Raw genomic sequence first — 27,762 nt, 5'->3', positions numbered from 1 at the left:
AACATGCCAAGAGTCCCAGCTTTTATACTAGAAGCCTAAGCTTCGCCATGTTTATATATATCAAAGCATGGGGCACATCTTTAAATCAGCAGTACAAAATTACTATACTCTAGGTTTTTGCCAGCAAGTCCAACCTTGAAATGACATCCCGCTTTTCTTGTCAAGTCAGGCTTGTAGCATTTCATGTTTGGGAAGACAGTCTAACACACAGGATACTACCCACACCTTCCTCAGTTCTTGCTATCATATTACATCACCAGAAAGTAATATATCTGGACATTAGCTTATGTCCTTAGATAAAAATGCCTACACTGTTTCACACAAAGCTATAATCTTGGATTTTATCAAGATTCAATATAAGAAATGACCATATGGGAAAAAGGAAGCAATAGTATAAATATTTCATAGACAAATCTAAATGTCATCATAACAAAAGTGTGATTTATTTCTGAGATCTTCTTACTCTAGGTTTATTTATAAGTTAGTTATGTTAAAATCGGTTTGCCCAACCAGCATACGTAAGGTGTTGTACAAGCTCCCTCAGCTGGTTAAGATATAGAACTACCAAAACACATGTTCCATTAGGTTGACTGCGTCATCCTCTTCAGAAATTTCTGTAACTGCAGCCTGAGATCGAAGAATAGACATGATGTCATTAGATAATTTGTCAAAGCCATTCTGTGAACATATATTTGCCACTTCTTGCCACTTTTCTATGGAGCAAAAGGAATCATTTATCATAAGACTTTCTACTGCATCTGTGGGGAAAAATACAATATTATAGTATGGCACTTATTTGATAATCTATACTTTAGTGATTCTTCAAAAATAGAAAAGGACATAATTTCAACTCAGTTACTGTTAAACTCTACCTGATTCCCCTAAGATTAATGATATAACATGCAGTGCTCAGTCAAGCTCATGGTAAGTACTCGTGTTAGTTCCTTCTCCTCCTCCCTTATCACTAACCTCTTCATGTCTCAATTCAACCCTCTACCACTTCTCACATTCTATGTCTCCACTCATCTCCTTCTTGTTAAGGTAGCAGATGTTGAAGGCTATGAGGCAGGAGCTCAGAAAGTGACGAATGTGGGCTCATCCTTACTCACAGAGTCTATAAGGCACCACTAGGAACTATCAAATAACTGTGGACCTATAGGTCGAGTTTTCATGATTTCAAACACATATAAATGCCTTAGTGGAGCTAACCCAAGGACTGAAGAAACTCTTTGACAAACTCTTTATCCGGTCTCTAGCTGGAGATCTCTTAATGATAGGGCTTCTATAACAAATATTTTTCTTAAGGAAATGAAATCATTTTGTTTGTTAAAGAAATTTAATATTATTTACTTTTAAAAATATCTTAGTGATCTATCAATTTATGGAACTCATTTCTTACCTATTACCTGCATTACACTTATGGCACTTCATAAAAGAGGATCACTTTTTAGAATACTGTCATCACTATAATTTTATTTCTACCATAATTATTATTTTTCTATAAAAATATTTTAGTTGATATCTGTAACGATAATTTCAAAATATAAAGTTACCTTCCAAAATATGTTTTCAAGTAATTTAAAATCAAGTTGTCTGTTCAACTTCCTCTATTAAATTAATGAAAAGAAAATAAAAGTGAGTTTTAATTATTCTCTCTCTCTCTCGTTTTTTTTTTGAGGCAGGGTCTCACCCAGGCTGGAATGCAGTGGCACAATCACAGCTCACTGTAGCCTTGAGCTCCCTGGGCTCAGGCGATCCTTCCACCTCATCCTCTCGAGTAGCTGGGACTACAGGTGCATGCCACCACACCTCGCTAATTTTTGTATCTTTTTCATAGAGACAGGGTTTTGCCATGTTGCCCTGGCTGGTCTTGAACTCCTGAACTCAAGCGATCCACCCGCCTCAGCCTCCCAAAGTGCTGGGATTACAGGGGTGAGCCACTGCACCCAGCCTAATTAGTTATTCTCTAATCCACAGCAGAGTTAGGTTTAGAGTGAATATCATACGTAAATACACATACATTTGGTTTAGGAATTAAAACATATAGTTTATATCTACATAACATTTAAAATACATATAAAAGCTAAATATACACATATGTCGACATATATAAAGTTTTTAGTGTTAGTGATTATAATTATTGTATTATTCCCCTCAGTCTTCATAAAGATACTCCCTTCATTCTAATTCTCTCAAGAAATATATCCTATTACCAATAGATTATTATTTACATGGCAGTCTTTACATTTATAAACTCCTAAAGTTAACTCTTGCTAAGAAGGAACTCTTAGGGAAATTTGAGTTAACTCATGCATAATCATCTTGAATCTCTCCCTAGATAACCCACTACTATTTCTTCCACAACATTTTATTCTACTTACCTATCCCACCTTTACTTATTTCTTGAAGTAGCTTAATGCCGACTGTTTTCATATCTACAGAGAACAGATGAAGTATGGCAAGACCAAAAGATAAAGATAGTTGTTTCTCATTCAACTCTTTAGTGAGACACTGAATTAATTCAACTTGGGGACATGACATTAATAGCTGCAACAGGTCATCTGAAGGCAAAAATGAAAAACTTTATCTCAACATCCTAATATGATAAATCAACTAGAAACTAGGACTAGCTAATGTCTATACCTGCCAATCAACAGTTTTTCTAACCCTTTCAAAGCCCTCAATGACCCACTCCAAGTTAAACTCAACAGTACTATCCCCTAGCCCCCCCTCAAAAAAAAATCATGCTCAGCATAGCAAAAAAACAAAGGAAAACTACCCATAAGAGTATCCAAAACATAATCAAATAATTAGAATGAAAAGAAATGTGGTATAATAAAAATATAGATTGGCTATCAGGAAACCTGAATTCTAATCATAGCTCCATCAGTTACTTACTCTTTTGGAACTCAGTTTTCACATCTGAAACATGCTAGAATTGGAGATAATTTCTAAGGTTCCATCTAATACTACAGTTTGTTTGTCTATATCTTGTTGCTCATATTTGGACTAAATTCTGGTGAGTATAATGTCTTTCTTTCTGTGCATTGCACAGAAAAAGCAACTCAGTCATTTTTTTCCTAAAACTATCAAGCATTTAGAAATTCAAAAATGAAAACTTTAGGAAGCCATTAGCTATTTCAAGTAGCTAGAGGTGGAGCCATATGAAGTTTCCTATATTTGACCACAAAAAGAACAATTCCATATGGGTTAATCTACTAGTTAACCACTGAGGTAATCTAAAGCTACAATTATGATTTGTATTCTTAAATTTTTTCAAAACAAAGTCTCATTGTGTGGCCCAGGCTGGAGTGCATGGCTCATCATAGGCATAATCATTGTGTACTATATCCTCAAACTCCTGGGCTCAAGCAGTCTCCCGCCTCAGCCTTCCCAATAGCTGAGACTACAGGCATGCACCACCATGCCCCACTCTATAGTATCAAATTTATAAACTTTGTATTAACTTCCTAAATTTTTTAAAGTAAAAATATTATTTTGGGGCCACAATAGAGGTAATTTTCAGAATAACTTCTGAGAGCCTTTCAAGAACTACCATAAACATAATTTGAACTCTGAAAGCCTTGGGTTTTTAAAATGTATTTAATATATAGAGATGTCCCACTATGTTGCCCCAGGCTACTCTTGAACTCCTCTTCTCCCTTTTGCTTACTACATTTCAAAATCCATTTTCTTTTTAAAAAAATATTATTATTATTATTATGGGAAAAGATCTCACTCTGATGCCCAGGCAGGAATGCAGTGCCACAATCACAGCTCACTGCAGCGTAGAACTCCTGGGCTCAAGCTATCTTCCCATCTTAGCCTCCTGAGTGGCTGGGACTACAGACCCTATCCCTAAAATTTTTAAATTCTAAGAGTAATTAAAATCTATATCTGATGTCTAAACATTAACATATAATTCTTACATATGGAAAAATAACAGTTAACAACACAGAAACTGAAACTGTATACTTAGGTAATGGAATATTAATTAATACCTACTATGCCAGATTCTGTCCTGTCACTACATAACTAAATCACTTAGCTCTAGCTGTGCCTTAGCCTCTCTGTGGAAACATACTATTTTTTTCATCTATAAAATGGGACAATAACAAAACCTACCTCATAGAGTCAACATAAGGATTAAGTGAGATAATCCATGAAAAAAAAGCCTAGCTATTATTACAATGATAGTATAGGGCATGCTGTTATTAATGAAGAAATTTGTAACTTGAAAAAAAAAAAACATAAGATTCTAAGAAAAAGTCAATTAATTGCTTGAAAATGACCAGATTCAACAACCACTAAAACTCCTTTTTCCTGGAATAATGTGACCTAAAATGGCCATGTTTGGTTCCATTTTGCATCTTCTTAGAACTGGGATACATAGCCTGCAAATCAGGACAGGCACTGGCCAGGGGATGGGGAGATGTCAGCAATGCCTGTACTTAGAGTTATTGCCAAACTAGATCCAGAGTAAGAGATCTGCTCTTCCAACCAGGGTCACCCTAAGGTCCACAGTTCTCTCAGATTACCGTTCAATTGTAATCTCAGATTACTGTTCAACTGTGTTTTAAAATTCTGAAACAAATTAGAAATTCTTCATTTCTAATGCTTATATTACAGTTCAAAACATTATATATCACAGGCTGGGTGCGGTGGCTCACACCTGCAATCCCAGCACTTTGGGAGGCTGAGGCGGGCGGATCACAAGGTCAGGAGATGGAGACCATCCTGGCTAACATGGTGAAACCCTGTCTCTACCAAAAATACAAAAAGTTAGCAGGGCGTGGTGGCGGGCACCTGTAGTCCCAGCTACTTGGGAGGCTGAGGTAGGAGAATGGCGTGAACCCAGGAGGCAGAGCTTGCAGTGAGCCAAGATCATGCCACTGCACTCCAGCCTGGCAACAGAGTGAGACTCCATCTCAAAAAAAAAAAAAATTATATATCATGAATAAGTTATTTTAAAAAATCATATATGTAGTATGTTCTAGCATATCTGCTAAATTTATCTTTAAAACTGTATATTTCCAGGACTATCTGGTTTATTAAATGTTTGTATTTTGAGGAAATACATAATATTTTTGAATGTCTAGCATGAAAGCCAATCAGCTCCAGCTTACCTATGTTCATGAAAAATTACAAAAGAAATCTCTACTTATTAATATATATATAATTGATTTTATAACGTAAGTTTAAAGTAGTGCTTGCTATTATGGGTAATCTTACAATTAAAGCCCAGAATTCAAATGTATACAAATGGCAGAGTTTTTAACTTACCGGTAGTAAAGTCCTTCAACTGCTGTATGTATTCCATGACCCTATGAGTCTGACCCTGTTTACACAAGCAAAGAATAGCTTTCTTGTGCAGGCCGCATTCACTGTAGATAATCTGAGCTAAAGCCAGGCACTTGGCCTTGTTATAAGTATCCTGCTCCCCATAATCACAAATCACATCCCCAGCCTCCTCAGAAAATGTCAGTCTAGAACAAGCAGATCAATAAGACATATGTTAGAAAATTCCTGATGAGTGGCTGAGACTAAAATATTTGAAAATTCAGCACAGTAGAACTGGATTTTCTACTGCCTGTAAGAATTCCAAGTTACAATTTAATAGGCAATTGATTATGTAGGAGAAATTAAACATATCTGAGATTTAACAATAACAACAAAAAACAACCAGTGTGTATTCCCCTGGAGGAAGAAATTTTGGCTCCTCAAAAGCTCAAGTTTTAAAAAAATCCACAAACAAGATTAAAACTCTCCTAAAAAGACTGATAGGTCTAAAAATTACAAGGTAAACAAAAAATGCTCTCATAATTGGGGGTCTTAATATTCTCAAGCAGTTCTCTAGATTCTAAACCCTATGGAATATAAAAGCTTATTAAGTGTTGGTTATAGATAGTGACAACAATTTCAGCTCATAGAGGTAGACATTGCAAGCATTTGTACTAAAAGGAAAACAGAAAGTGCGACAGCACTGTTATTTTTTAAATTTGTTATAGATTTATAAGAGGCGAGAGGGGAAAATGGACATAATTCTGCCTATTAGGAAAGACTGAAGAAGCAGTTCTTTTGAGATGGCTCAACTGAATAGATTTCACTTGTACCAGCTTTTATATAAAACTGAATAGATTTCACTTGTACCAGCTTTTATATACAACTGAATAGATTTTAATGTACCACCTTTATATACAACTGAAGTTAATCATCTGATGTACTATCAGAATAACTTCACCTAGAAACTACAGGCATAGCCAAAAGAACATCTGTGTATGATTAAAGATATCACTTCTAATTACTGGTGGTATGAAAAGTATACTTTATATTTTTAATTAATAGTTACAAAATAACGGCAATCATATGATATTGGTGTCTGTATACAACTAAAAATGCTGATAACATTAAAATGAAATCCTGAACCCCCTACAAAATGTCTCTTTACTGAAAATTCAATAAATAAAGCCTTCTGTGTTTATTGGGGTGGGCGGCAGAGGGATGAGTCTAAATCAAAAGGCAGCCTGAGTACAAATCAATTATTTAGTTAAGCAATTCTCTGACTTCCACACTTTAATACCAACATATAGGTTTTAGTAGCTACAGTTGCCACAATTTCTGAGGCTGAACAAGTTAATTATTTCAGTCTATGTAGTGACTGAAATACTGTAGCAAAATCAAAATGCCAGTATTTTAGTATTTATTTATGTTATTAATGCCATTATTTTTTTAAAGGTCACCACCTCAGAGAAGGTCAGGGCTGGGAAGTGGGCCAGGGAAGTTCCCTCCCCCTTTTTCCCTCCAATCACCTCATCATATCCTCTTTCTGCTTTCCGAAAGTCCCCTGTTGGGATTTCTCACCCTTACTCCTAACTCAAAGAGGACTCTTTCTGGGACTTCTGAAAGTGGATCTGAGACCAGGTTAGCTCTGGAGAATATGAACAGCTAATAAATAAAATAAAACATGCTAAACCCCACAGTAATCTAAGACATATTTGATTATAAATTTGATTTTAAATTTTTTTAATGTCAAAATAAAGGTAATATACAATCTCTAACTCTACACATAAAATTTATTTACTGTTACTTTCTAGGATTGAGTTTGCAAAGTTAAAATTTCAGAGGATATTTATCTTCCTCTGGGAGCAATGTCTGCAATTAAGAGAAATAATACCAGTAAAGGATGATTTCTTAAAATTTAGACTTTGTAGACCAAGTGATTAGACTTTTCACAGGTAAGAATGACTAAGAGAGCCATGATTAGCCCATAAGGCAGGCTGCTAAAGGGCTAGCTCTATGCTGAGCTTCTGGGAATGAACTGGAAGGCTTTTTAAGGTAGCCATGTGACAGACGCCAGATAATCACAGGCAGAAACCAGGAAACAGAGACTAAGTATGAAGAATGTGAATTGCCTTTAATATTCCCTATTATATTATCTCAGGATCCTTAAAACTAGCGGCATTTCCTCAATGCACGTAGTCACAGAACTGCATAGTTATTAAAAAATTTACATTCTTACAACTAACAGGTAGAATGGGTCAAGAACCATCACTATGTGTAAGAAACTTAATCTTGTCTGAAGTGTCTTTGCACTAGAACTTTTTATAAAAGGTTTTGGTAAAGAACATACACTTTCTGATGATGTCCTCAAGTCCAAACCATTTCCAGTGCTCCCTGATAAGTACTTTTTGTGGAGGGTGTAGAAACAAGATCAGGCAGAGAAAGAGAGAAGGGGGGCAAAGAGAGAAAAGAAGGGCATACATATGAAGAAGATATTTCCTAAAACAAAATTAACAGGCTGGGCGCAGTGGCTCACGCCTGTAATCCCCAGCACTTTGGGAGGCCGAGGCGTGTGGATCACCTGAGGTCGGGAGTTTGAGACCAGCCTGACCAACATGGAGAAACCCTGTCGCTATTAAAAATACAAAAAATTAGCCAGGCGTGGTGGTGCATGCCTGTAATCCCAGCTACTTGGGAGGCTAAGACAGGAGAATCGCTTGAAGCCGGGAAGTGGAGGTTGCAGTGAGCCGAGATTGTGCCACTACGCTCCAGCCTGGGCAACAACAGTGAAACTCCCTCTCAAAAAAAAAAAAAAAAAAAAAATTAACTATACGTGGACAGTGAATGAAGGCCATAATAAGAACGGGTGGGAGAAACACTCTGCACTGGTAAATAGTGCCATCAAGATAGCTTTATCGAGTTGCATGGGGAAACGGTGAATTTGAAATGAGTGCTAGTAGGCAGTAGTACGCAAACCTACCATTTTTATGTTTGGGATATTTCTAAGTCATGAATTTATTTAGGAAGTGCTTGCTTACTAATGTCCATTTATCTCTTTATAAGATGATACCCTTCTTAAAGATGAGAGCTGTTCATTATTCTCTAATATGTATTCTACATCCCTATGCATTCAGAGTCAAGTAAGCACAGCCCTTATGCTGCCAGCAGCAGGCTATAACTACTAGACAAATGACAGGGAGGCCCTTCCCTACTCTGCCTTCCAATATACACAGCCCAGCTCAACTTCACAAAGACACAGTATAAGCAGCTGCTATCTATTCTCTGATTGATCTTCATAAGTTGTTCTATTGTTGTGGTAGACACTGTTCTGGTGCTTCATCCAGGTCCCATTTACTGAACCAGTGCCCCTTCTCCAGCTGACTATTAACAGCTCACAGTCGCCCCCTTCTCTGAAGAATTGTCCTCAGGTGTCTGTAGCCACCTCACCCAGAAAATTATGCCTATCCACAACCCCCAGTAGTCTACACTCAACCCCCAGTGACTGATAGGGGTTACAAAAGGCCAGCCCCTTAATAAAAGGAAAGAACTCTGTAATGTCTATGCTCTGTAACCCTCCCCCTGTGATAATGGCTAATACTAGACTTGAACTGAGTTCACATCCTTGCTTGGCTCTTTTCTAAGTCCTATCCTATTTCATTCCCCTTAAAAATTTTCCTGAGGAGTAGTTTATTAGTAAATGATCTGCACCCTAATCCAAGTCTCAAGTTTTCTTCAAGGAAATAGGGAACCTGAATGCCAAAAATATTCCTCTCTGCTTCATTATATAGCAACAGTCTTACCTGTTCATGATAATCAAGTCAGTCAAAACTTCTAGACTCACAGACACAAAGTTGCAGGCATGGGAAACACAAATTTCCTGGGATGGTTAATCTTATGTGTCAACTTGACTGGGCCAGAGGGTGCCCAAATATTTGGTTGAACATTACTCTGGGTGTGTCTGTGGCGTATTTTGGGTTGAGATTAACTTTTTTTTTAGTTTGGAAGTATTTATTTTCAAATTGTAATGTCAATTTTACCAGTACTAAAAAAGAGAGAGATTGCTCTTATAACGAGTTACGTAGTTTGTCAATTTTTTTGTTGAGATGACAATGTTAATATATATACTTTTATTCATCTAATAAAGATGTCATTCACACATTCTATAAAGTTTCATTTTAATTAAGGGTTTCCTTCTCTGACATTAGTGCTATTATCAGAACAGGAAATTAGAAACTATGTCAAAAGCAACGTAAGCTTTTTACTCTGTGGCAACTGGCTGTGTTGTGTAGGTAATACTTACATTCCACACTTATTTTATTCTTACACTGGGAAAAACATTCCAATGTTGTTTGTGAGAAATCAATGAGGGAGGGGCTTGAGACTATATAAAAATCTGATTTATTACAACAGCAATTTTAAATGACCACTCTAACAGAGTACATGACCTGTAAGTGGTACTAAAAAATACTGATAGACTTTCAAAAATAAATTTAACATAATTCGTTTAATAATTTTCTCATTTTCCCTAATGTATATTTTTGTTGCTGTTGTTTGTTTTTTGAGACAGCATCTAATTCTGTTGCCCACGCTGGAGTGTAGTGGCATGCTCAAGCTCACTGAAGCCTTGATCTTCGAGGCTCAAGTGATTTTCCCACCTCAGCCTCCTAAGTAGCTGAGACTACAGGCATCGCCACCATGTCTGGGTTATTTTGTTTTATTTTATTTTTTTCATAGAGATGAGGTCTCCTATGTTGCCCAGGTTAGTCTTGAACCCCTGAGGTCAAGCAATCCTCCTGCTCTGGCCTCCCAGTGTTGGGATTACAGGCATGAGCCACCATGACCAGCCTTGAAATTTTCTTTATAAGCTAACAAAACTGATTTTCTTGTTTTGTTCAAGGCTTGACAAAATTCAAAACATTTCTAAGTAAGAAGTCAATGTCTGAATAAACTGTATAATTTTGCCAAACATGGTAATTTTAGGTGCATGGGAATAGGCTCTCAGGCCCTAAGATGGGTCCTTCTTCTTCTTTTTTTTTTTTTTTTGAGATGGAGTTTCACTTTTGTTGCCCAGTCTGAAGTGCAATGGCACGATCTCGGCTCACTGCAACCTCTGGGTTCAAACGATTCTCCTGCCTCAGCCTCCCAAGTATCTGGGATTACGGGCATGTGCCACCCGCCCACCTAACTTTGTATTTTTAGTAGAGATGGGGTTTCTCCATGTTGGTCAGGCTGGTCTTGAACTCCCGACCTCAAGTGATCCACCCACTTCAGCCTCCCAAAGTGCTGGGATTACAGGCGTGGGCCATGGCAACCGGCCAAATGTGGTTCTTCTTTGCGTGACACTTGAAGACTGATTCTGCCCTACCCCAAGGTATTCATACAGGAATGTTCTATGAAAGGTCTTTACTTGCTCCCAGATAGATATGTATACAACTATGTATATCTCCAGGGTGAGTGTGCACTTACTTTATAATCATTCCTACAACTGATTTATGGTTTGCCCATAATTATGAAAAGCCAGCAGGCATAGCAATTGTTCTACTTATAGCCAGAAGTATCCACGAGGAGAAAAAAAGCTTACGGGAAAACCTAAGATTCGTTTCTTAGATGACCTGATAGGATTTTCACCCTTTGCAGCTGTGTAGCTAGTGAGGAACATTCATAGACCAGGAAAATCAAACATTCGGTTGAAATGATGCTGTTCTGTTCTCTGCTCTAGATGGGAGCCATCTTCCCATAGATGTTACTTTAAAGGATCTCCTCTCCTTTGCCTATGTCTATTGATAACTCTTGTCAATTTCTATCACCCCGATAATAGTCAATATGAAAGTAAAGTTATTTGGAATGTAGTGGTGTATTTGCTAAGAAAATTAGATCTCTACAGGAAACTAAATGCATATATATATATTTTTTAGATTGAGTCTCGCTCTGTTACCCAGGCTGGAGTACAGTGGCGCGATCTCGTCTCACTGAAACCTCTGCCTCCCTGGTTCACACGATTCTCCTGCCTCAGCTTCCTGAGTAGCAGGGACTACAGCCGTGCGCCACCATGCCTGGCTAATTTTTGTATGTTTAGTAGAGATGGGGTTTCACCATGTTGGCTAGGCTGGTCTTGAACTCTTGACCTCAAGTCATCTGCCCACCTTGGACTCCCAAAATGCTGGGATTACAGGCGTGAGCTGCTGCACCTGGCCACCACGCCTGGCTAATTTTTGTATTTTCAGTAGAGACAGGGTTTCACCATGTTGGCCAATCTGGTCTTGAATTCCTGACCTCAAGCGATCCTCCCACCTCTACCTCCCAAAGTGTTGGGATTAGAGGCATGAGCCACCACACCTGACCACTAAACACTTTCTGATTAATTGCAATAGGGATCTGAAGTAAATGTTCAAGTAACATATTGATAAAACTATTAATATTTTTAGAACAAACAACTTTATTAACCAAATGTCAAAATTAAGTTAAAAGCTTAACTTTGCTTACCTTTCCTGTGTAACCCAGTTGGTAACTAAATCTAACCGTTTTTCCGATAATCCACATTTGATTCCTTCCAGGGTTAGGGCTGCATCAACAGGACATCGAAAAGCATGACTTGTGATAAAGAGGGCCTCAAAAAATAAGAGTAATGGAAGAGGCTTTCCTCTAATTTTTCCAGCAGCTACAGAAAGGAGAAAATTTTCTGAGTCAAATACTTTAAGAAATAGTTTGCTTTTTCTTATTTCATATTACTATTTTTGTGCCTTTGCTTTTCTAAAACTTTGACAATCTAAAATTATAAATTTATAATTTTTAACTCATGCTTATAGATTAAACTTTATCTAAATGACTAAATATCACGTGCCATGTGAAGATGGAGGCAGAGATTGGAATGATCTGCTACAAGACAAGGGAGGCTAAAAATCGCTACCACCCACCAGAAGCTAGGAGAGAGGCATGGAATGGAATCTCCCTTAGAGCCTCCAGAAGGAATGAACCCTTGACACCATGATTTCAGAGCTCTGGCCTCCAGAATTGTGAGCGAATATATTTTTCTTTTAAGTCATAGGGTTCTCCTGTTAATGAGGCCAATTTGTTACGACCGAAGAGAACAAAAGGTGCAGCTTCAGATACACAGAGGATAAAATTCCTAATGCAAATTACCCTGCTTTAATGACCAATCAAATGAGGCAAATATAAAACTGGACATTTAAAGGTACATACTTAGTCTAACATACCCTAACTTTGAAAATAATGCAATGAGGATGACAAATTAGGATCCTGAAATTTACATGTAGATTCAAGCAGTGACCAAATAAAGTATGTCAATCCCAAATCAGCATGACTACAATTCATTTTTTATTAAGCTGTATGTACACTCAATGCTTGAATTTGCAGGGGAGGAAGACTGTCAATTTGAACTCTTAATTAATCCATCAGATTATTTTCCTTTTTGTGAGCAGAAAATAAATTTACCACCATATCTTATTTCCTAGATTTTTAATTAATTCTCCTCTTCAAAGTCAAGTGAGACAGTTTAGAGAGAACAACTGGATATGGATATCTTGGAATTTAGAGAACAAAAAGAGCAGAGCCTGATATTTGCCTGGAAAGTTTAAAGGTGAAAGGCTAGAGTGAGTAAAGAGAATTAAAGTACGAGCAAATTCTACTTTCACAAGATTGCATGTTCCTTAAGGGTGAAGGAGATTCCATGAAAGGCAGGTAGGCTGGTTGTCTTGAAAAGGCTCTCTCAGGGAGGTCTGCATGAGGACCAGATAACCCCACCTGAGAGAGTCTTTGGGGGTACACACCACCAGAAGTAGCTAAAGGGGAATCATTAGCAGCCAGCTAAAGTAATACCTCCTGAATCAATAAAAGGCACAATGGAAAGTCCCCAGTGAGGGAAGGCCCTACAAAGCAAAGACTAAAGCAGTAAACTAGGAGCCAACATTGGGCATCTACCACACCCAAGAAACATCAAAGCCTAATGACCACTGCACCAGTTGAGTAAGACCTTTCTTGTCCCTTATATAACCCCACTGTAAAGCTGCCTAGTGATTAGAAGAGGAGAGAGTAGCAGAGTAAAGAAGAAGCAAACATGTCTCCTGAGCCTCAATAGGTTCTAGAGCCAAATCAGAGCCTAACCAGGGTAAGGGGAAAAATTTTAGATTAAACAAGAGATTGCGGTTTCTATTTAGTTTAGACGAGACTTTTGGGTACCTAAAAATAAAACTATTAATATCTAAAAGCAAGTGAAAAAAAGCTATGTGACATGACCAAGATATTATCCAGTAAAAGAAATAGGAACGTCAACACAGCCCTTTTAAAGGGCAATGGTGAGGAAGAATAAAGTTGTTTCTTGCTTTGTACTCTATCAAGTCTAGCTTGAACTTTAGACTCTATCATGTCTGATCTATGATCCAGTTTCATAAATCAAAGCTTGGTAAAACCAGGTATGAAATAAAAAATGGATTCTGCGTCTGATTGACGGTCTACTAATGAAATGTATGGATTTTCACAAGATAATATATAATACCTATTTTTTTATTGTTCACAGACTTTTTAAACTTACTTCTCAACTCTCAGATATACTGTATTGTAAAGAAAATTAATTCTGAATAAGTGGCATGGTGCTAAAAACTCGTAAAGCTTGTATGGTGCTTTGAAATTATCAACTGGTCTTAACCAATAACCCTAACAAGGTGGGTATCATTAACATTCCTAGTTTTCTTTTCTTTGTTTCTTTTTTTTGAGATGGAGTCTCGCTCCGTCACCAGGCTGGAGTGCAATGGTGCGATCTCGGCTCACTGCAACCTCTGCCTCCCGGGTTCAAGCAATTCTCTTGCCTCAACCTCTCATTTAGATGGGACTACAGGTGCGTGCTACCACGCCCGGCTAATTTTTGTATTGTTAGTAGAGACGGGGTTTCACCATGTTGGCCAGGATGGTCTCGATCTCTTGACCTCATGATCCACCTGCCTCGGCCTCCCAAAGTGCTGGGATTACAGGCATGAGCTACCATGCTCGGCCTGTTTTCTTTCTTTTCTTTCTTTTTTTTTTTTTTGAGACACTGTGTTGCCCAGGCTGGAGTGCAGTGGCATGATCACGGCTCACTGTAGTCTTAACTTCCCAGGCTCAGGTGATCCTCCCACTTCAGCCTCCTGGGTAACTGGGACTATAGTCATGTGCCACCACGGCCGGCTAATTTTTTGTATTTTTTGCAGTGACAGAGTTTCGCCAGTTGCCCAGGCTGGTCTTGAACTTCTGGGCCAAGCAATCTGCCTGCCTCAGCCTCCCAAAGTGTTGCTATTACAGGCATGAGCCACCACACCTGGCCAACATTCCTGTTTTTCAAGTAATAAAACTGAGTTTCAAGTAGATAAAGTAGCTTGCTCAAAGAACACAATGCAAGTGTATATTAAAGACGAAACAAAGATATTGTGCCTCCTATCCAACATTTTATAACATTCTATCTTCTTCATGTTTTGTGATGTTAAATATATATACATTTACACACACACGTGATGGCAGAAGATAAAAGATTTCTTAGGCCAGGCGTGGTGGCTCACACCTGTAATCCCAGCACTTTGGGAGGCCAACGCAGGTGGATCACAGGGTCAGGAGTTCGAGACCAGTCTAACCAACACGGTGAAACCCCGTCTCTCTAAAAATACAAAAATTAGCCAGGTGTGGTGGCACCTGCCTTTAATCTCACCTACTCAGGAGGCTGAGGCAGGAGAATCACTTGAACCCAGGAGGCGGAGGTTGCAGTGAGCTGAGATCGTGCCACTGCACTCCAGCCTGGGTGACAGACTGAGATTCCATCTCAAAAAAAAAAAACAAAACACACACACACACACACACACACACACACACACACACACAGATTTCCTATACCTACTATAGATTAACAAGATTCATGACAATTCAATTAGACTTTCAGGTAAAGACGGTAGACTGAACACACACATTCAATTTTAGTTCATTAAAATCATTAAAATAATAGTAAAGGGATTTCATAAGAATACATTTAAAAGGAAATAACAAAATTCTGAAAGCCAGAAAATAGAGAGTAGAAACTAGCATAGCAGAGACTTAAAAGTTTGATTCCTAAACTACCAATAAGGAAAACCAAGAAGAAGCAATCCAATTCACACCAAACAACACAGAAAGTCTCAGGAATTGCCAGCACCGGGAACCTCTGTAATGAGATGGGCTAAAACTAGAAATCACGGCTGAAAGCCTATTTAAAAAGCTATTCCTCACCCAGTCAGATGATACTCCCTTCCAGGACCTAGAAAAAGCTGAGGCTTATTCTCTGAAAAAGATAAAACAAAATGTGTCTACATGAAGACAACAGGCACAGTTGAGGGTAGAAATACCAAATTATTAATACGCCTTTTTTGAATTTCCAGAGAACTTTCTTCATATCACTACAATCACTCTACATGTAAGCTCCGTGATGCAAATCATTTTTGCAGGTTTCATTTTCTGCTATACCCCCAGCACCTAGAACAATGCCCAGCACATATTGGATAATCAATTTTGCTGAATGAAGAGTAAATGAATAAACAAATGAATGAGCTGGCTCCATACTTGTCTGCCTCTTTATCTCTCTTCCCAATTAGTCCTTTATCTCATTGAAAGGATTGGGTCTTACTAATCTTTGTATCTTAGTACCTAGGTCATAACAGTTTAATCTACAGTTAAAAACAGTCTATTTAATAAAATTTTCTGAAAATGTTATAGGAAAATACTGCTGTGAACATTATTTTATTAGAAGTTCCGCTTCTACCAATGATATCTTTGAGCTTTAATATGTCTTAAAAACTAGGTTTTATACAAACTTTTAAAAACAGAAAGCAATTGTCTAAAAAATAAGTATTTTAAGATGTAAGTAATTTTAATCGATTCTAAGCTATCAAACTTGAGATGGGCCTTCAAAGATCTAAGACTCTGAAAACATGAAAGTGTGGCTTACATGGACTACTATTCCTCGCTATATCTTTCTCTCTCCTTAGATAAAATAAAACAACCTACATCCACAGGGGAATGAAGTCTGAATTTCAGTTATGTATGTGATTCAGGAAGCCAAAGCCAACAAATTAACAAAGATCAGCTTCAGGCTGTTGAAACATTAGAGACCAGGCAGAGACAAACATAAAGCCTCTCCAGAGAACACACAGTAATCCCACAGTGGGGAAGAAATTAAGCTCACAATATTATCAATGTAAAAAGCTTACAATATTATAAATAAAAATTATCAGTCACACAAATCAAAGCACATCCATGAGCATGAGTTAGGATACCCAATAATCTGGAGAATTTGTATACTTCAGAACTACAAACAACTGACTATAAAAGAGAGTATAAAATATCTATGTCTGGCTGAGCACAGTGGCTCACGTCTATAATTCCAACACTTCAGGAGGCCAACGTGGGAAGAATGCTTAGGCCCAAAAGTTTGAGACCTGCCTGGGCAACACTGTGAGATGTCATGTCTACAACAACAACAGCAACAAAAACACATTAACCAGGCATGGTGGGTGTGCCTATACTCCCACCAGTATAGGCAGCTACTTGGGAGGCTGAAGAGGGAGGATCACTTGAGCCCAGAAGGTCAAGGCTGCAGTGAGCTGTGGTCACACCACTGCACTCCCACCTGGATGACAGAGTGAGACCCTGTCTCAAAAAAAATTGTATGTTTAAAATTATTAGAAATATAAAGGTAGAAATGGAAGCCATAATTAAGATGAACAGATTTTTAAAACAAGCAGATTTGAAATGTTCTAGAAACAAAAGATACGATCATTGAGGTGGCACTACAAATTAGTGGAGAAAGTACAGACTTTACATAAATAGTACTAGAACAGAGAAACTATATATTTAAAAAAATAAGGCCGGGCGTGGTGGCTCAGGCCTGTAATCCCAGCACTTTGGGAGGCTGTGGCAGGCGATCACCTGAGGTCAGGAGTTTGAGATCAACCTGGCTAACATGGTGAAACCCCGTTTCTACTAAAAACAACAACAACAAAATAATAAAAGAAATTGGCCAGGCATGGTGGCATGCACCTGTACTCCCAGCTACTCCTGAAGCAGAAGAATCGCTTGAACGTGGGAGGCAGAGGTTGCAGTGGGCCGAGATCGTGCCATTGCACTCCAGCTTGGGCAACAAGAGCGAAACTCCATCCCAAATAAAATAAAATAAAATAAAACTGGGCCAGGTGTGGTGGCTCACGCTTGTAATCCCAGCACTTTGGGAGGCCAAGACAGGAAGATCACTTGGACTCAGAGGTTCCAGACCAGCCTGGCCAATATGGCAAAACCCCATCTCTACCAAAAATACAAAAATGAACTGGGTGTGGTGGTGCATGCCTCTAATCCCAGCTACTCAGTGGTTGGGGCATGAGAGTCACTTGAACCTGGGAGGAGGAGGTTGCAGTGAGCTGAGATCAAGCCACTGCACTCCAGCTCAGGTGACAGAGCAAGACTCTGTCTCAAAAAAAAAAAAAAATTATTAAAGAAAAATACTGAACTCCCAAATCATACTGAACACAAAAACAAGTTTCAGGTAGCTTAAAAATCAAATGTAAACAGCAAAACGATGATATTTTCAGAGGAGAAAAAGGAAAAATGACTTAGGGTAGGGAAGGACTTTTACATAATACATAAAAATAATTAACCTCAGAGGAAAAGACTGATAAATTCCACTACATTAAAATTAAAAACTTCTGTTCATCTTAAGATATCATAATGAGAAAAGATTTTTGTAACTCATTTTAATTAACAAAAGATTAATATTTACAATACATAAGTAACTCCTAAAAATCATTGAGAAAAATATAGACAATCCAGCAGCAAAATGGGCAAAAGATCTTAAGTACTTCACAAAACGGGAAATCCAGATACAAGGATATATACGAGCTGAGTGCAGTGGCTCACACCTGTAATCCTAGCACTTTGGGAGGCCAAGGTGGGAGGATGGCTTAAGGCCAGGAGTTTGAGACCAGCCTGGGCAACATAGCAAGTCTCCATCTGTATAAAAAATTTTTAAAAATTAGCCAGGCATGGTGGCTCACAGCTGTAGTCCCAACTACTCGAGACACTGAAGTGGGAAGATCACTTGAGCCCAGGAGGTTGAGGCTGCAGTGAGCCATGTTTCTACCACTGCAATCCAGCCTAGGTGACAGAGCAAGATCCTGTCTTAACAAAAGGGTATATGCGTATACATATACATGAAAAGATACTCAATTTCACTGGTAACGAGGGAAGTTCATATTAAAACCATAATAAATTTACATGACCACAAGAATGATAAACATTTAAAGGTCTAACACTACCAACCATTGTCAAAGATATGGAACACAGGAAATCGCATGCATTACCATTGGGAATATAAATTAATACAAACACTTTGGGAAAATGTTTGTTATTATCTTCAAACGCTGAAGATATGCATACCTTATGACTCAGAGAGTTCAATCTTAGATACATATCCCAGAATTTACATACATGCACCAGGATATATTTTCATAGCAAAATTGTTTATAATAGCCCCAAACTAGAAACCATCTACATGTCCATCCACCACAGAACAGATGAATACATTGTAGTATATTTCAATCTAGAAGATTTAAAATAAACCACAGTTACATGTAGAAACAAGGCTAAATTTCACAACTAATGTTGAGTGAAAAAAAGACATAAAATAATATAATTATAAGCAATAGTATAATTCAGGAACACATGCAGGATTAAAGAATATATACAATATAATTCAATTCACATTTAAGTGCAGTGGATTACAAGGATGTGATCCAGCTGCCTATCTCAGTAAATATAAAAGACATATTTTTATTTTCATAATTTCCTTAAGACACAAGTGAATATTTAAGGCAAAAATAGTAAAAATGTATATGATAATAGCACAAAAGAAGAAAGGTGATGGTAAGGTTCATGCATTACATGTAGAGTAGTAAATTATTAATTCAAGGTAAACTCTAGCAAGCAGTGAATATTATAATCCTTAGAATAACAACTAAAACAATAATACAAAGAAGTGTAGCCAAAAAGCCAAGATAGGAGAAAAGAGGGAATTCTTAAAAACTACTCAATTAACACAATATAAGATTGAAAAGAAGAAACTAAGGAACAAAGAACTGATGAAAATAATGGAGAAAAATATAGCAGAATGATAGGCTTAAGACCAAATATATCAATAATTTTGTTAAATAGTTATTATGTTAATTATGTTCAGTTATAGCAGATGAACTAAACTCTTGCTTCTGGCATGAAACCAGATAAAATATATAAAATAACAGCCTTCAAGTCATTGGACATAAGGCAGTGAAGGTTAGTGATCCTTGAAAGATGGGAGAAAAAAATCAAGGTAAACCCAACAATAGCCTCAGTTTACTGCCTGGAGAAAGTTTCCAAGCCAGAGTACAAAGATGGAGAAGCCAGTTAGAGTCTAGGTTCCTGAACTGAGAACATGGAGCTGGAAGTCTGGTGAGGTCAACGCATATAAAGATCACAGGGCAGAGTACCAGAAGAAAGACAGCTGCCTAGGGTAAGAGCTTCAGAGATCTGCACAGCATTCCCCACAGGTCATCAGCTGAGTACTGATTAGCACATACCAGTGAGGAAGCTACCTAAGGCCAGGGAAAGAACTATTCAGAAGGATTAGAGGGACTAATCCCTAGGGCTCAGAAATAGCTGAAAATAACTCTTCCACCAGAATGGCAAACTTGATAATCCTCAGGTATCAGGTAGAATATTCAGAAGGGTTTTGCTTCCAACCAAACACTGCTCCAGTCCTGCCTAACAAAATTTGAAAACAAGCTCCAGAAGGATCACATTGCTTCCAAGTAACCTACCTATATCCCAGAACAAAGGTTAAGAAGAATTTACCAAAATTCAGCACCATTAAGGTAAAATTCTTTTTTTTTTGAGACGGAGTCTCACTCTGTTGCCCAGGCTGGAGTGCAGTGGCATGATCTCGGCTCACTGCAATCTCCGCCTCCCGGGATCACGCCATTCTCCTGCCTCAGCCTCCCGCGTAGCTGGGATTACAGGCGCCCGCCACCACACCCAGCTAATTTTTTTGTATTTTTTTAGTAGAAACGTGGTTTCACCATGTTAGCCAGGTTGGTCTTGCTCTCCTGACCTCGTGATCCACCCGCCTCGGCCTCCCAAAGTGCTGGGATTACAGGCATGAGCCACCATGCCCAGCCTAAAATTCTTAATGTCTTGCATCCAATCAAAAATTAAACTTGCAAAAAAGCAAGAAAATATTACCCATAACGAGAAAAAAATTTAATAAATCAAAATTGACATGATAGAATTTGTAGAAAAGGATATTAAAAGTTATTATAACTGTATTATTTCACATTTACGAGGGAAAGATGGAGTATGTTAAGTAGAAACATGAGCTATATAAGAGAAACTCAAATCAAGGTTACAGAGATGAAAACTACAATGTCTGAAATGAAAAATACACTGGATGGGATTAACTGCAGATTAGATATTGAAGATTAGTCAACTTAAAAACAGCAATAGAAAATATCCAAAATAAAACGTAAAAGACTAAAACTTGGACAAAGAATAAATGAGCTGTAGGACAACTTCAAGCATATAACTGACATCCCTGAATCGGTGAGTGGGGAGAAGGGAGGCTGGGGCAGAAACATATTTGAAAAATAATGGCTATGTATTTTCAAATATGAGGAAAACCATAACCCATAGATCCAAGAATCTCAATGGACTCCAAGCATAAGAAGCATGAAAATAAAACTATACTAATGCTCACAAACAAATTGCCAAAAAAAAGTAAAGATGAGAAAAATCTTAAAAGTAGTCATAGAGAAAAGATACATATGTACAGAAGAACAAAGATAAAGATGAAATAACATTTCTCGGCAGAAATAATGCAAACCAGAAGACAGTGAAACAAAATCCTTTAACTACAGAAAGAAAAAAAAGGTCTATCTAGAATTCTATACCTAGTAAAAATACCTTTCAAAAGTGAAGGTAAAATGCAGAATTTAAAAGCTGAATGAATTTGTCACCAGCAGATCTGAACTAAAAGATTAAAGGTAGTTTTAGCAGGAGTAAAATGTTGCCAGATGGAAAAATATATATATGTTTTTGCAGACGGAGTCTCTCTCTGTCACTCAGGCTGGAGAGCGGTGATCTCGGCTCACTGCACCTCCGCCTCCTGGATTCTGGTGATTCTCCTGCCTCAGTCTCTCAAGTAGCTGGGATTACAGGTGTGTGCCACCATGCATGGCTAATTTTTGTATTTTTAGTAGAGACGGGGTTTCACCATGTTGGCCAGGCTGGTCTCGAACTTCTGACCTTGTGATCCGCCCACCTCGGCCTCCCAAAGTGCTGGGATTACAGGCGTGAGCCACTGCGCCCAGCCAGAAAAATAGATTTACACAAAGAAATTAAGATAGATATGGTATATGCTATGAATGTTAAGTATTTAGATGTGTAGTGTTTTTATTCTGTACATCAAGTGGTATAATATCACTTGAGAATAGAATGGAGTAAGTTAAAGATATAATCTATAAAACCTACAGCACAACCAAAATAAGACAATAATGAGTTATATAGCTCCTAAGTCAACAAAGGAGAAAAATATTCAATTAATCCAAAAGAAGCCAGAAAAAGCAGAAAAAAGGCTTAAAAAAAAAAAAAAGAGAGAGATAAGAAAAATGGAAACAAAATAAAACACACCAGCAAAGTGTGGTGGTGTGGTGGTGCACACCTGCACTCCCAGTTACTCTAGACACTGAGGCAGGAGGATCCCTTGAGTCCATAAGTTTGGGTTGTAATGCATTATGATTGTTCCTATGAATAGCCACTGCACTCCAGCCTGGGCAACATAGCAAAATCCTGACTCTAAAAATAAATAAATAAAAACAAAACATAACATGTCAATAACAACATTAAATGTAAATAATCTAAGCACCCCAACTAAAAGGCAAAGACTGTCAGATTGTTGTTGTTGTTGTTGTTGTTGTTTTGAGATGGAGTCTTGCTCTGTCACCCAGGCTGGAGTGCAGTAGTGTGATCTTGGCTCTCTGCAACCTCTGCCTCCTGGGTTCAAGCGATTCTCCTGCTTCAGCCTCCTGAATACCTGGGATTACAGGCACTCACCACCATGCCCAGCTAATTTTTGTATTTTTAGTAGAGACATGTTTTCACCATGTTGGCCGGCCTGGTCTCAAACTCCTGACCTCAAGTGATCCACCCACCTTGGCCTCCTAAAGTGCTGGGATTACAGGCCTAAGTCACTGCTTCTGGCCTCAAATTGTATTTTTAAAAAGTAGGATCCAAGTATATGTTGCTTAGAAGAACTGATCTTATATATGAAGACACTAATAGATTAAAAGTTAGAGGACTGAAGAAGATAAACCATGCTAATACTAATCTAAAGAAAGAAGGAATCACTCTTCTGATTTCAAAACTTACTACTAAGCTACAGTAATCAAGATAGTATACTACTGGCATGGGGTGAACATCTAGAGCAATGGGATAGAACTGAAAGTCAAGAAATAAACTCTAAATATTTTTAGTCAATTGATTTTTGACAAAGAGGTCAAAATTCAATGGATACAAAGTATTTTCCCAACAAGGTGCTGGGAAAACCAGATTATCCTTAAGCAAAAGAATGAACCTGGACCCCTACCTCACATCATACACAAAAATTAACCAAAAGCAGATCATGTATCTGAATGTGTAAAACTCTTAGAAGAAAACAGGAGTAGATCTCTGTGATTTTTTTTTTTTGAGATGGAGTCTTACTCTGTCACCCAGGCTGGAGTGCAGTGGCACGATATCAGCTCACCGCAACCTCCGCCTTCCGGGTTCAAGCGATTCTCCTGCCTCAGCCTCCTGAGTAGCTGGGATTCCAGGTGCCCGCCACCACACCCGGCTAATTTTTGTATATTTAATAGAGACAGGGTTTCATCATTTGGGCTAGGCTAGTCTTGAACTCCTGACCTTGTGATCCACCTGCCTCAGCCTCCCAAAGTGCTGGGATTATAGGCGTGAGCCACCGTGCCTGGACAGATCTCTGTGATCTTAAGTTAGGCAAAGATTTCATAGCTACAACACAAAAGCCAAAGCCATAAAAGAGAAAATTCATAAGTGGAACTTATCAAAATTAAAAACTTTTAACTTCAAAAGAAACCAGTGAAACACTGTTTTTTAAATTAAAAAGAGTGAAAAGACAACCCACAGGTGGGAAAAAAATATCTGCAAATCAAGTATCAAATAGGGTTTTAATTCAGACTATACAAGGAACTCTTAAAACTCAAAAACACAAAAAACACAATTTACAAATGAGCAAAGGATAGACATTTCTCCAAAGAAGATATACAAATGGCCAAGAGACAAGTGAAAAGATGCCTAACATTATTAGTCATTATGGACATGTAAATAAAAACCACAATGAGATACCGCTTCACACTTATTAGAAAGTCTATAATCAAAAGATAGATAAAAACACATCCTGTATTACTAGCAGGAATGGAAAACGGTGCAACCAAACAGATTAGCAATTCCTCAAAGTGTTAATACAGAGCTACCATATAATTTAGCTTGTCAATTTCACTCCTAAGTCTCTACCTAAAAGAAATAAAAACATGTAACCACACAAAAACTTGTATACAAATGTTCATAGCAGCATTATTCATAATAGCCAAAAAGTGGGAAAAGCCCAATGACCATCAACTGATGACTGTATAGACAAAATGCAGTACATTCATACAATGGAATACTATTTAGCCATATAAAGAAATGATACATGCTACAGCATGAACAAACCTCAAAAACATTATGCTAAGTGAAAGAAACCTGTAACAAAAAGACCACATAGTGTATGATCCCATTTACATAAAAGGACCAAAACAGGTAAATCTATACTGACAGCAAATAGATGAGTGGTTGCCTGCAGTTTGGAGAGGAAGAAGAGACCAGGGAATGAGGAGTTAATGGGTACAAAGTTTATTTTTGTAATGATGAAAATGTTCTAAAATTAGGTTATGGTAATGGTTTTACAACTCTGTATTACAGTAAAATCATTAAATTTTGTGGCATTTTTCCCACAAAGGCAACATATTCATTATACTAATAGAAAAGAACAAAACTAACATAATCATCTTAATAAATGTAAAAAAAAAGTATTTGACAAATCTAATATCCATTTCTGATCAAAATTCTCAGCAACCATGAATACAAGAGAATTTCTTCAACCTCATAAAGGGCATATATGAAAACCTATAGCTAATAATTAATAATGAAAAACTAAATGCTTTATCCCTAAGATCATGAACAAGGCAGGAATATCTCCTTTTATCACTTCTATTCAAAACCGTATTGGAGAATTTAGCCAGTACAATAAAGCAAGAAAAAAAAAAAGTCACCCAGATTTGAAAAAAAGTAAAACTGTCTTTATTAGCTGATGACATGATCACTTACACAGAACATCCTAAGAAAGCCACAAAAGAACTAACAAAGATTTAGCGAAGTCACAGGATACACGACCAATATACAAAAGTCAACTGAATTTTTTTAAATCTCTTTTTTAAAAATAAAAACTGTATATCTGTATATATTTAAGGTCTACAATATGATGTTTGATATACATAGTGAAACGATTAATATGTCAAGCTAAATTAACATATCCATTACCTCTGTGTGTGTGTGTGTGTGTGTGTGTGCATGTGTATTGAGAACACTTACACTCCACTCTCTTAGCAACTTTTTTTTTTTTCTTTTTTTTGGGGGATGGGGTAGCATTCTGTCACCAGTCTGGAGTACAGCGGTGTGATCATAGCTCACTGGAACCTCAAACTCCTGGGCTCAAGCAATCCTCCTGCCTCAGCTGACCAACTAGCTGGTACTACAGGTATGTGCCACCATGCCCAGCTATGCAATTTCGACTATGCAATATAGTATTATTAACTATAGTCAACATGCTGTACATTTATCCTACATAACTCAAACATTGTATCCTCTGAACAACATTTCCCTATTTCCCCCACCTACCCTGTCCTTAGTTACCACCATTCCACTCTCTGCTTCTATGAATTCGATTTTTTTGGATTCCACATATAAATGAGATCATGTACTATTTGTGTTTCTGTGCCTGGCTTAGTTCACTTAGTATAATGTGCTCCAGATTTATCCATGTTGTTGTATCTGATGAAAGAAATTAAAGAAGACAAATAAATGGAGAGATATGCCATGCTATGAACTGGAAGAATTAATATTGTTAAAATATCCAGGAAGGCAGAGCAAGATGGCTGAATAGAAGCCTCCACTGATTGTCCTCCCCACAGGAACAACAAATTTAACTGTCTACATGGCCGGGCATGGCGGCTCCCACCTGTAATCCCAGCACTTTCGGAGGCCAAGGCAGGCAGATCACTTGTGGTCAGGAATTCAAGACCAGCCTGGCCAACATGGTCAAACCCCATCTCCACTAAAAATACAAAAATTAGCCAGGCATGGTGGCGGGCACCTGTAATCCCAGCTACTGGGGAGGCTGAGGCAGGAGAATCACTTGAACCCGGGAGGCAGAGGATGCAGTGACCTGTTGCACCAATGCACTCCAGCCTGGGTGACAGAGTGAGACTCTGTCTCAAAAACAAACAAACAAACAAAAAACAAAAACAAAAAACTACCTACACAAAAAAGCACCTTCATAAGAACCAAAAGTCAGTTGTGTAACCACAGCACCTGATTATAGCTTCCTGTTACTGAAAGAGGCACTGAAGAGGGTAGAAAGACAGTATTGAATTGCCAACTCACCACTCCCCCATCCTTTGGCAGTGGCCATGTGCCATGGAGAACCTGTGCTTGGTGGAGGGAGAGTGCAGTGATTGTAGGACTTCGCATCGGAACTCAGTGCCACCCTTCCACAGTGGAAAGCAACATCAGGCAGAACTCAGCCAATTCTCATGCAGGAAGCACTTAGACCAGCCCTAGCCAGAAGAGAATCATCTATCCCAGCAGGTTGGAATTTGAGTTCTGGCAAGCCTCACCACCACAGGCTCAAGTGCTTTGGGGTCCTAAATAAACTTGAAAGGCAGTCTGCACTACAAGGACTGCAACTCCTAGGCAAGTACTAGTGCTGTGCTGGACTCACAGCCAGTGGACTTGGAGGGCATATTACCTAGTAAGAAATCAGATGATGTGGCCGAAGGAGTGTTTGTGCTACCACTCCCACAACCCAGAGAGTGCAGCTCACAACTGTGAAAAAGAGTCCTTCCTTCCACTTGAGGAGAGGAGATGGAAGAGTAAAGAGGACTTTGTCTTGCAATTTGGACACCAGCTCAGCCATAATAGGACAGGAAACCAGGCAGAGTCATGAGGCCCCTATTCCAGGCCCCCCAAGCTCCGGGACAACATTTCTAGACACACACTTGTCAGAAGGGAAGCCACTGTCTTGAAAGGAAGGACCCAATCCTGGCAGGACTCATCACCTGCTGACTAAACAGCCCTTGGGCCCTGAATAATCAGCAGCAGTAGCCAGGTAGTACATGCTGTGGGTCTTGGGTAAGACTCTGAGATATGCTGGCTTCAGGTGTGACCCAGCACATTCCCAGCTGTAATGGCTATCAGCTGGGTGATCAGCTTCTTCTTGAGAAAAGTCGAAGAGTAAAAAAGACTGTCTTGCAGCTTAGGTACCAGCTTGGCCATAGTGAGGAAGAGCACCAAGCAGGCTCTTGGGGTCCCCAATTCCAGCACTTGGTTCTTGGATGGCATTTATGGACCTAGCCTGAACCAGAGGGGCGCCCACTGCCCTGAGGGGTGAGTTTCAGGCCTGGTAGCATTCACCACTAGCTGACTGAAGAGGCTTTGGGCCTTGAGTGAACATTGGTGGTAGCCTGGCAGTACTTCCTGTGGACCTGTGGCAGTGCTATCCGTAGGGAGAGACTCCTCTGCCTGCGGGAAGGAGAGGAAAAAATGGGAAGGACTTTGTCTTATGGTCTGGGTACAAGCTCAGCCATAATAGAATACAGTGCCAGGTAGATTCCTAAAGTTTCCAACTCTAAACCCTGGCTCCTGATGGTATCTCTGGAGCCACCCAGGCCTAGGGAACTCACTACCATGAAGGAAAAAAAACAAGCCTGGACGGCTTCACCATCTGTTGATTGTAGAGCCCTAGGGCCTTCAGCAAATGTAGGAGGTAGCCATGCAGTGGTTACAGTGGGCCTTGGACAAGACCCAGTGCTGTGCTGGCTTCAGGTCTGACCTACTATACTCCCAGAGCTGGTGACCACAGTGGTGCTTGTGTTCCACCCCTTCTCCAGCTCCAGGCAGCTCAGCACAGATTTGACGCAGTCTAGATCACAAGGACTGCAACTTGGAGAGACTCCATTTTAGGGGAGAAAGTAATGGAAAAGAACAAGAATTCTCTGGCAATACAGAGAATTGTTCTGGATCTTATCCAAAACCACAAAGGTGGTACCTCTAATGCAGATATGGTTG

The 27,762-nt window shown here is 38.7% G+C and overlaps 1 protein-coding gene across 24 annotated transcripts in view; it reads right to left on the bottom strand.

Moving 5' to 3' along the window:
• Positions 1–419: 419 nt before the first annotated feature.
• The window catches only part of CLHC1 (clathrin heavy chain linker domain containing 1), a 62,068-nt gene continuing 34,725 nt past the window's right edge, over positions 420–27,762 (bottom strand). For 17 of the 24 annotated variants that reach the window (XM_063713432.1, XM_063713433.1, XM_054547555.2 and 14 more), the window contains 4 exons: positions 11,764–11,938; positions 5,284–5,486; positions 2,382–2,561; positions 420–758 (listed from right to left, as the gene is read on the bottom strand). In XM_063713432.1, the coding sequence (XP_063569502.1) occupies positions 562–758; positions 2,382–2,561; positions 5,284–5,486; positions 11,764–11,938 (755 nt within the window). In that variant the 3' untranslated portion in view covers positions 420–561. The remainder of the gene's footprint in view (positions 759–2,381; positions 2,562–5,283; positions 5,487–11,763; positions 11,939–27,762) is intronic. The other 7 variants (XM_063713436.1, XM_054547558.2, XM_054547559.2 and 4 more) reach the window with 3 other exon arrangements.

This window comes from Pongo abelii, chromosome 12 (assembly GCF_028885655.2).
Source record: "Pongo abelii isolate AG06213 chromosome 12, NHGRI_mPonAbe1-v2.0_pri, whole genome shotgun sequence".
NCBI lineage: Eukaryota > Metazoa > Chordata > Mammalia > Primates > Hominidae > Pongo > Pongo abelii.
The sequence above is the reverse complement of the archived record's forward strand: the minus strand, read 5'-3'. Positions and strand labels throughout refer to the sequence as shown.